This window comes from Alosa alosa, chromosome 3, assembly GCF_017589495.1.
Source record: "Alosa alosa isolate M-15738 ecotype Scorff River chromosome 3, AALO_Geno_1.1, whole genome shotgun sequence".
NCBI lineage: Eukaryota > Metazoa > Chordata > Actinopteri > Clupeiformes > Clupeidae > Alosa > Alosa alosa.
In genome coordinates, this window is record NC_063191.1 from 34277934 (window position 1) to 34288833 (window position 10900).

Genomic DNA, 10900 nt, shown 5'->3' on the forward strand with positions numbered 1-10900 from the left:
CGTTCTGTCAGTTGAGAGAGCCATCCTTTCTGGGGTGGAAAAAGGACCTCCCAAGCTGCCTCAGAAAACACCTCAGAAGGCAGCATGGCAACCTGACAAGACAGGGTCTGTCAGATCCCAGACGGAAATGTTAATGGAGAGTGTCCTCATCAGTATGCTGATGTCTGCATGCAAACCACCTCACCATGAAATAACTGAAAGGCTCTGCTATAAAGCGAACTGCATGTCACGGCAGTACCCGTGAAAGTACATGTAGCTCTAGAAAAGAAATGTATCATGGACAGCAGCCAGACAGGTGTTGTATAACAAAGCCTTCTCCTTTTTTAACTTAAACTCTAACAAGCGCCCTCCACCACCACCACACCACCACCACCCTCACACCAACCATCCATCTGAACCCATGTTTGTGACAGCTACAAAAACAACAGTGCTAGCAGCGGCACTGACGCATGCACAATACGCCAACTTTAAGAAGACCTCACAAATCGTCACACCTCCCAGCAGACCAACACACCTCGTCACACCTCCACCAAACTTGAAAAAGTATCTCCGGCCGTTTTCCAGCTTTTGAAAGCCACTCAGAGTCATTGGTGTGTCCCCGCAGGTAAGAGTGCACTCCGAAAGACGCGCTGGGTGTGGGCAAGAGTGCAACGCTAAGCCTGTCATTTGCTAAATAACGCTACGTGCAGCAGGGAAACAGTTGTAGGGATTAGAGGAGAATAAGGGGACTAAGTAAGGGTTTCAGACTAGGCAGGAAGGGAATTCTGGGTGGGAGAGAGAGATAGAGAGAGACAGAGAGAGGGGGCGGGGAGAGAGAGGACACTCAGCCAGCCATGAGCAGTGGAGTGGGGTAGAGTGCACACAGCGTGCTGACCACCACAAATCCCCCTTTCATAAGGCCAGTTAGGTAATTATGGCTTTGCTCTCGGTCTTTTGGCATCAACCCACTAATGCTTTATCAAAGCCTTTGTGGGTGTCCCTACAAAAGTGTGTGTGTGTGTGTGTGTGTGTGTGTGTGTGTGTGTGTGTGTGTGTGTGTGTGTGTGTTTAGATTTATGTGTGACTAGGAGAGTGGATGAATAAATTAATGAATGGATGAATGACAACAGACAGGCAAACATACAAATAGTGTCTGTCATCACAACTCATTGGTCCTTTCGTTGTACCAGTGACGTTTAAAAAGAATGCCCATAAAAGAAGTACATTTAACAATTGATGAAGGTCAGATGAAGTACCAAACAAAAGGCTGACACACACTTGACACAGTCAGTGAACTCACCGATGCCCTCCAGCCCCATGCATTTCACATACTGTTTGAAGATGAAGAACTTCAAGACACTGAGAAGATAATGAAATCAAAGCACAGGAAGTTCACAGTAAAATTACCTGAGCTGCTTTTCAGACCCTCAGAAGCCCTTAGTGAATATGTATGATGCTGTATGTGTGGCGTGGTCTGGGGTAGTTATGTCTGTGGTCTCTCTGAGGGTGGTATACCATGAACATTTTTAGGGTTGTAAATTAACAGGTTGTAAAGAATATCAGGTGACCAGACCGCCTCTCCTTGCCAGAATCTTAGGTTTTAGCTGTTCATTTCAGAGGGCATAATATTACCTAAAACACTGTATGGCACATCTGAAAATCTCAAGCATGCATGGTCCCTACTGTAATCAACAACACTGAGACAACAGACATAGTGCCTTCTCTTCTCCTTAATAGCGTCTCTGCTGAAAGCAGGTGGGAAGAAATGACAATACAGCATCAAGACAAACAGATGTTCTCATCCCTGTCAGCCAGTGTTTGTCCTGGAAACAGCTCCTCGACGGTGATACACATTGCGCTCACCTCTTTGATCTGACTCGCTGTAACACACAGCGTGCGGTCGGCTCCCATTCATATATGCAGCTCCCCATCCTGTGGCGTATGTAATTTTAGAGAGCGGACTCGAGTTTCATGCCTCCACCATACACACACACACACACACACACACACGTGTGCCCATCCCCGGCCTCTGCTCCATGTGGGCCTTCCACTCTCCTCTCGAAAAGCGGAAGCGTTCTTAAAGTGGCCGACAGTTATTGTTGGACCTGAGCCGACGGCACTTCCTCTCACCCCATCGCGACCAGAACTGCGCAGGTCTACAATTTCTGCCTGGGAGCGGCATGGCGATTGATCTCGGTCCAAGTCGTCTCCTGACTGACACACAAATGGGCGGTGGGATTTATACGATGAGTGTGCGGCTGATTATTGAGATATTTAAGGGGTCACGAAGCCACTAGGTCAGTCCGGCCATTTCTGGGTGAACTTTTTTTCATACACACCAAATTGCTCGTGCAGGGGTCAGGGTGAATTAAGGAGGCTTAAGCCAAATGTAGCAAACGTTGTCCAAATGAAAAGGAACCTAATACATGCTATCCCAGCGCAGAGCAACACTGCGGTGATGTTACTATGCGGCAAAGGAAATCCGCAAGGCGAAGGATATTGATACTTCAAACGCATACTCCTTTGCCCTGATCTGCACTCAAGCTGCTGGTGTGGGCTGGTTCCACATGGCCATTCAGACCTTTTGGAGACAGCAGCTATGAGAACAGGACAGACTCCAGATGGAGCAGATTAGGGAACCAAAGCAGGATATGACAACCACAGCGCTCTTGTAAAAACACAGCCATGTGTAAATGGCCCTGCACCAACCTCACTCTTTCTATTTAGTCTCCACTAGAGATGGCTGAAGTTTTGGTCCAACACACATCTATGTGGGTGCAGTGGTGCATCAATAGCAATTGGGTATTTATCTTAAATATAAAACAAAGGTAACAATTTTTTACTCATGTTAAACCTGCACTAAACTCATTTTCTGAGAAATACACAGTTGTGATGGGTTGTGCTTGGGCACACAGGTGTTTGTACTCTTGTACTCCTGCAGGAATGGGCAGCCCTTGCAGTTTCCTTGAAGACAACATAAATCCTGAGTTAACGGAATATCTGAGTGCCAGAGTCAACAATGGCAACAACATGATGTCCCCTCATTGACCATAAGCCTAAAAAAGCCATCTCAGAGACAGGATCCAAACAAACACTCTTTCCAAAGAACACATGTGGATGTACAGTCACACACACACACACGCACGCACACACACACACACAACACACACTCAGCTTTCACGCACACTACACACACGCTTTCACTCAGTGGGCGCTATAATTCAAGCTGCATGGGCACATGTGACATTCTGAGTTTGCAACAAGCGTGACAGTTTGAAAAGAGGCTGGGCAGCAGGCTGCAGCAAAACACCCCCCGTGTCCCCTCTATCAGCATTCCTCAGCTACTAGAATGGGCCCCCCCTCCCCATGTCTGCCAGAGCTCTGGGTAAGAAAGAAAAAACTTGAGCCATCAGTGAATCTGTTTATTGACTGGAAAATCTGTGGATTACCATCATCACTAGGAGTGGTGAGGCAGAACAGGGCCTATGCATGATCTGCTCTGTTCTCGCATATTCACCACCACCATCACTGACCTAAGAGATCACGGAACAGGGTTAAAGGTTATGCCCTGCCGGGAACGGTATTCTTCCGACTTCTAATTAAGGACAACAATAGATGATTTGATGGGTGAAAAAAAATGCAAACACCACTAAAAGGTGGGTGTGTAGAGTCTGCTTTTTAAAATGTGTCTGTGGTCTAGTCTCTGTAGCTATGCACAATCAAACATGTTCAGACCACTATCATAACTTAAGCAACTGTATTCCTCTTCAAAGCATCAGGTATCAAGTCCCATCAAGTCCTATCTCCACCCTTTAAACAGACATCTCCAGTTGATGATGCTAACAAATGCTGAACAATTCTTCCTCACTCTTTCAACACAATAAACCTGTAAACGGGGATAATTTATTATCATCCAGACAGAGCAGCAACTGATCTAAAGTTACATGACAGTACAAATGATGAACAACTCACACAACATGACACAATATGTCTAAGCTGGAAAATAATACAGATGCTGGATGTCTGTTGTAACAAATTATGAAATAACGTGTACGGCGTGAAGAAATGTTTGTGAAGCAGTGTATTGGGTCAAATGAATGTTGAGATGATGGCGACACTATCTTGACTTAACAACTGAAAAAGGTTCCACACTGTGCATGTCAGGAGTCAGAACAATCCAGCTGTCAATTGACAGAAGGTAAGAAGGATTTCCTCTCCCGACACATGGCGTATGTGGATTGCAACTGTTATCTGCAATCCTGAGTGGAATGAAAATGATTTATGGAGTGTTGCTGAGACTTCAAAGGAGAACAGCTATCCAATATCCAGAGTTCCAGAGTTCAGAGGTTTCTTAAGGTTCTCCAAATCATTTGCTAAACATATCCATCAGAATATAAAAATGCTATTTATTCATTCTTTATATGTTTTAAATATAAAATCACTTCATTTCTGGATAAATATCTATATATGATAATATAATATAAGTATCTCTATCTACAGTCTAGTATTTTAGGAAACACCACAGACATTCCAGCATCATGACCCTAAGCGTCCAGTCCTTAGTTTTGGAAAATGTCCCCAGAACTTGGCAAAGGGTAATCCTGAGAGAATTTGGCCAACAAAGGGCGAGGTGACCTCTATAGCTCTTGAGTGGAGGCTTGCAAACATGTGGTCTCTTTTTGTTTGGTGTGGTGGGGGTGTGGGGGGGCTTTGTTGGTTTCTGTACACAGGACTCAGTGGGGCCCTTCCTGGCCCCCGGTGTTTTGGCATCCCCCTATGACAGGTGGACGCCCTTGTTTGCAGAGATTTTTAATGCAGCATTTTATTCAGTGATTAAATGTGCCGGTAGGGTGTCCCCTTACAGCTGCGGCCCTTCTCAGGGCACCAGGCTTCAGGCTTGGCTATGTGAGGAGTGGGGGGGCGGGGCTGATTGAATGACAATAGGGAATCCTCCCTTAAGGCAAGTGAAGAGAATGGCTCTCTACACCCCAGTGACTTCAACTCAGCATCAGCTCCTCGTATATGTCTAGCACTACCAAAGTACTGGAAAACTCTGGAAAAGCTCTTTTTAAAAGAAAAAAGAAATGTTAGGCTAGTAATTACTGATTCATTACATTACAACTGATGCTGAATCCTGTCCTAAAACATCTATCAAACCCAGAATGCCTAACCTGCACTTATCATGTATATCCATCTCCTACTATCTCTGACTTCTCTTCTGGATGGTACCTCAACGTATGAACCTTCACCCTCAAACCTCTGCAATCTCAACCTCTGGTTATTTTGCACTCACATCCTCTTACCGTGCTTGCCATGTAGTATTTATTGCTATACTAAGGTCTCGTCAACAACATAGCTTGAAGAGTAGTCCTCACTTGAAAGTTGCACGGGATAAAAGCATAATGAATGTAGATGTAAATGTAAGAGTAATAGGCACTTTCACATTTTCAGGGATGGCACATGACAGCCTGCTGACTTTGATGACGATTCAGGAGTTTGACTATGTGAGGGCAACGGGTTAATACAAAACCACATCAACAGGTGAAAGTGCCGAAATGATTACTCACTCACACAGCTCTGAGTTGGATCACACATGCCTGCAGCCGGCTAAAAAAAACATTGGCCATTCATATCAAACCACACCCAGGACACCTGACACTTCCTCTTTCATGCCTGTAACTGGGAGTATCTCTTACAGTCTCATTGTGGATCATTAGGTCTTCACTGCATCTGTGCAAATAGACCACCGTTCCTATAGATGAACTTGTCCCCAAAGCACCAAATCGGATACCTTTAGGTTGAGCCCGGAGAAGAATAGTTCCCAGCGTTGTTCTGACAGAGTCACATCAATACCTTAGACCTATCTATAGTATATAGGCCATTGACAAGGCGGATATGATGAGCATAGTGAGCAGCATCAATCAAATATTTATGGAGGCGTTCTCAGTTTCTTTCTTTGGTTTCTATGTGACATCTGTATAACCATCAGGCTGACACATTGCTAAATTAAATGCAGGACTGTGGTGAGGTTTGTCGGTAAATAATTCACATCGGAAGAGATGTGCACTCCTCTGAAGTTCACTTCCTACGATACCGTGCAAAGAGACTCACCTCCAGACTCGCCCTAAACAGATATGGGGACAGACATTGAGCAAACATGTGGAAGAATGTGGGTTTAAAAGGAAGACTTTGGACTTGAAAGTGACCTAAATTAACAATAATCCAGCTAAAGAATAAAGAGCATGATGGAACATGGATTTTAGCTCCATGAAAGCTTAAAACCACTTTCTGAAAAGCAGTTGTTTTCTTTGGGGAATCTTTTGAACCAGAGTGGCTTATTGCTTATAGAGAAAGTTGATAGTGTTGTGAACTTTGTTGAATCACAGCAGTGCCACATTCAGGTGGTTTAATGATTTCTGAAAAGCTCATTATAGTCTGGCTGTGCAGGGTTAATATAGAGGGGCACATATTTAGATAGTTTCTGCACTTTAAGCCACACCCTGAACAGTTTGTATATCTGCTCAAACTGATAGATGTTTAGTGAACACTTAGTGGAATTATCAGGACTAGACCGTAGGCCTCTCAACAAAAATATAACTTCTCATTAAAGCATTAGTCTATTTGCTGAATACAATTTTAAAATGATAGTGTTGAGATGATAGGAGAGATCATGTAGATCATATAACCAACAGATTTTAAGGGAAAACAATTACAACACAGATGAAATTAGAGTATAAGTGGCAATGATCACTACCCACGAGAAAATTATTTTCTCAGATAATATTCATTAGTGGACAGTGATGGTAGATACAGAAAAAGACAAATGATTGGCCGATCATAAACCACGTCTATTTGTATCTCATCTAGAATGACCTTGTAGCCTATGTGAATATTGGCGTGGCAGTGTAAGAGATTCTATGGGTAGATGTAACTTGATTAGAGGACTTCTGACATGACGATTTGCTTTCTAATAACCTCAAGGCAAAAGGACATGCATGAACAACACAAGTCTACTAATGCCATTCCGCTCCAAACCCCACATCCGCTAAGTGCTGCGGTACCTCGTCTATCACCTGCTGCAGATTCAAGTTCATTAGGCTATATTAGTCTTTTCATTAAAAGGGAGTTTGCTTGCAGATCTCAACACGCGTCTGACCATGCACTATAGATGTGTCTGGACCAGTAATAAAAAGCCTGGGTCCAGCAGTAAGTCTCCACTAAAAACGAAAAGCATATGATACTGTTAATAAACTTTCAACGTGTGCATGTTGTTACCAAATAATTATGCACAATGCTACTGTACACTTATCCAGATCCCCATTTTTAAAGATTGGGGCAATGTAGGGCCACACCGAATCTAGCCTACCTCATATGATATCAACAGATACTACAATAGGCAAATACAACTTTGCTTACAGGCATGCTGTTGTTATATTTCTGTCTATGCCTTTTCAACTAACTGCACAGGTCAGGAACACTCCGGTAAAACACGAAAATCACGTTAAGTTTCCCACTTCAAGATCTTTACATGATATTAGCACAAAACGAACGAAACAGGGGGCACAGGTAAAGAATCCCATCTGCCGTGAAAGTACCCTTCTTCACTTAGGTTCTGTCTTACCTTTCCATTGCGATGCTGTCGGCGCCACCGCAATTAAGAGGCAGAGAACTATTGGTCCCAGCCACAAATAACACCTGCAAAGAAATGGTAAGTTAGCCTACATGCTGGAACAATTTCACCTGCAAAGGTAACATAACTTCTGCATATAACATGGTTACACGAACACATACCTTTTACTCATCTCAAAATCAGTTGTGACGCGCGCAAAATAGACTACATGGACTATAGTGAAAATGAAGATGAAAGTTTGCACCCTTCCCCGAGTTGTAGAGTCCTGAGACCGGTTACTTAGAACAGCTGATGTGAATGGGCTCTCAACCTCATCGCGGATGAGAGACTGAAGGGGGAGAAAAGGGGCGCACGACGTCTGACGAATATGCCGCTGGGTCCTAAAGCGCCCAATTCCCTATTACGTTGACATGTGGATGTGTTAAAAAAAAAGCCTTGACTGATTTTTTATATCTTAAATTGAGAAATACAGAATACATGGATGCCTGGTTTCAAAACATATCTGCAATAATGATAAAGCCTACCTAAGTGGTTTAGTAAACAGAGGAAATATTTCTATGTTTTCATCTACAGTAGCTTATCTATGCCTTTTTGTTTTCAAATGGAACACTGAGCATGGCTATCTCTTCATTGATTTCATGTGAAGCCTAATTCAACGAAACACCAGTAAAGGAAGGTGCCTGCTTGATAACCCCCAGAGAAATGTCTGTATCTTGTTCTGTTGGTGATGTTTTTTACCCACAAAGGTTGCTTTGATTTTGTTTTTGATGGTAAAAATAGGATTGTTTGTTGATTGGCCATGGAAATTCCCTAGGAATTACACACATCTCCTGTGTATATTTGAAATGAAACTTGTTCAAGTTAAACAGTTGATAGTTGTATTAAGAAACCAATGCTGTTTGTTTGTTTATTACTTTTACAGTTACCTTATGAGTGTCAGGGGTCTAACACAGACCAGAGTTTACAGAGAATTGCTTGACTTAAGCTCTTTCAACAGCAATCTGAGAGGAAGTTTTGAAATATTTTGAACATTTTGAAGGTAGCCTATACATGATTTGTGATAATACAATTCCTTTATATTACCTATAACTCTAAAAATGTGTGCCATGTCTTTAAACCTCACGGCAAACATTTCTGCAAAGGAGCTTTTGCCACAGTGTCAACGCATAGAGGTTGTACAGTTAACCTCCGGCCACTTGCAAGTACAGTAGAAATTTCTCCGCGTTCCATCTGTGGCCACCCGAAGCAAAGTAAAACATTCTTCACACCCTGTGTGAAGTAAGAACAAATCATGGCCAGTAACCAGTGCATTTATCTGTTACCACTGAAGTGGGTCCGGGAGCGAGTGTTTGCTCTGTGGGCCTCCCCCTGCAGAGGTGCATGCACTTAGAAACACACTCAGCCTTGACTCTTTAACGGAGAAGGAGGGGAGTGTCTCTCAGGAAGAAGTTCAGACGGCGGGTGGAGGGACCTCTTTAAAGTGCCTCTTGCAGGACAACTGGGGCTGGACTGAAGGAGACCATTCCAGATGCACTCACAGGCAGTCCCATCGCTCGCCCAGTCATTTCCAACATTCCTTTTAGGTGTGACCTCTCAGTGATCACACAACTGGGGAGTGGGGTGGTGCTGGAGGCAGGGAGAGAGGAGGGGGAGAGAATAAGAGAGAGAGAGAGAGAGAGAGAGAGAGACAAGGAGAAGATGATGATAAAAGAATGATAGAGAGAGAGAGAAGGATTAGAGGATAAGAAAGAACACACAATGATACAGTAAGTGAATGAGAGAGGAGAGAGAGGTAGCGAGGAATCAAAAGAGAAAAGGAGAGACAGTAAAAACGACAAAGATGGAGAGGCACTGTAAGAGAAAGAGGGAGAAAGAGAACAAGAGAGAGATGGGGAGACCTTGTGAGAGAAAGAGTGACTGTAGGGACTACAGTCTCACCTCACTTGGCTCAGGTGCTGGTCCGCAGCCCAGGCCGTCCGTAATGTGTGCATCCCAGGCCTGCTGTTGCAACACGTTCCTAGACTTGCTCTCCGTGCATTCCAATGTCAGCGCAATGGATAGCACCCTGAAACAGGACCCAAACACTATGGAAACTGGCTCGGGCCCATTATTCTATCAGTGCTGAGTTCAGTTCTAGCCACAGATCTGGGCATCAGTGCTTGGTCATTTCAGCTGAAGTCTCTGTTTTCTATTATGAAGGGTTTGGGAGGATTGTGGGTGAATTGCATATCGAGTATGAGAGAAATGTAATATGACATTTTCTCAGGCCTCCAAAAACAAAATCTCTCACAGGAAAATATCACATTATATAGTTCACACCTCTTTAAACATAACCCAGACATTTTGGCAGGCTAGTGTTTCATATGGGTAGATTTCTGTAGAATGCCTTGTCGTTTTTCCCAAGTCCCAGCCTTTTCAGCCCAATAGCACTCATTTTTGAGTGCTCATTAAGAAATGAACATCATTTACAGCCAAGAAATGAATGTGTAGAATCTCTTGGGAGTCTACAGTAGAAGAACATGGATGTTTGGACTAGGTTATCCTGGCAGCTGTTCTGGAGGTGTGAGGTGGATCGAGGACAAACGCCATGGCTCCTGGGGAAGTGTTGTCTGCTTCTGAACGTTTCAGTCCTTATTTACAGCAAGTGTATCCCAATCGGCGCACCTCTTACCCTGTTCTGTTCTGTTCTGTGTGTCCCAATTGGCGCACCTCTTACCCTGTTCTGTTCTGTGTCCCAATCGGCGCACCTCTTACCCTGTTCTGTTCTGTGTGTCCCAATCGGCGCACCTCTTACCCTGTTCTGTTCTGTTCTGTGTGTCCCAATCGGCGCACCTCTTACCCTGTTCTGTTCTGTGTGTCCCAAACGGCGCACCTCTTACCCTCTTCTGTTCTGTGTGTCCCAATCGGCGCACCTCTTACCCTGTTCTGTTCTGTGTCCCAATCGGCGCACCTCTTACCCTGTTCTGTTCTGTGTGTCCCAATCGGCGCACCTCTTACCCTGTTCTGTTCTGTTCTGTGTGTCCCAATCGGCGCACCTCTTACCCTGTTCTGTTCTGTGGATCCCATCGCGCACCTCTTACCCTGTTCTGGCAGAGATAATGAATGAGCTCGGAGAATGTCAGTTAACCCTTTCATGACCCCACAGAGAGGAGATGAAGTTCCAGCACAGTGCTTTGCAGACTGTATGAAAGGTATTTGTGTTCAGCAAACACATACCTGACATTTTGTGAGTCTATGATACGATTCAATGTTCTCTTGTGTATCCGTCTGCCCAAGAAAGCCAAATTTCTG

The 10900-nt window shown here is 44.1% G+C and overlaps 1 protein-coding gene across 1 annotated transcript in view; it reads right to left on the minus strand.

Annotated features, from left to right (window-relative positions):
- col18a1a (collagen type XVIII alpha 1 chain a) overlaps nucleotides 1–7907 on the minus strand; it is a 77733-nt gene extending 69826 nt beyond the window's left edge. The window contains exons 1-2 of the mRNA XM_048238874.1: nucleotides 7771–7907; nucleotides 7601–7674 (exon numbers count right to left, since the gene is read on the minus strand). Of these exons, the coding sequence (XP_048094831.1) occupies nucleotides 7601–7674; nucleotides 7771–7781 (85 nt within the window). The 5' untranslated portion in view covers nucleotides 7782–7907. The remainder of the gene's footprint in view (nucleotides 1–7600; nucleotides 7675–7770) is intronic.
- Nucleotides 7908–10900: the final 2993 nt, after the last annotated feature.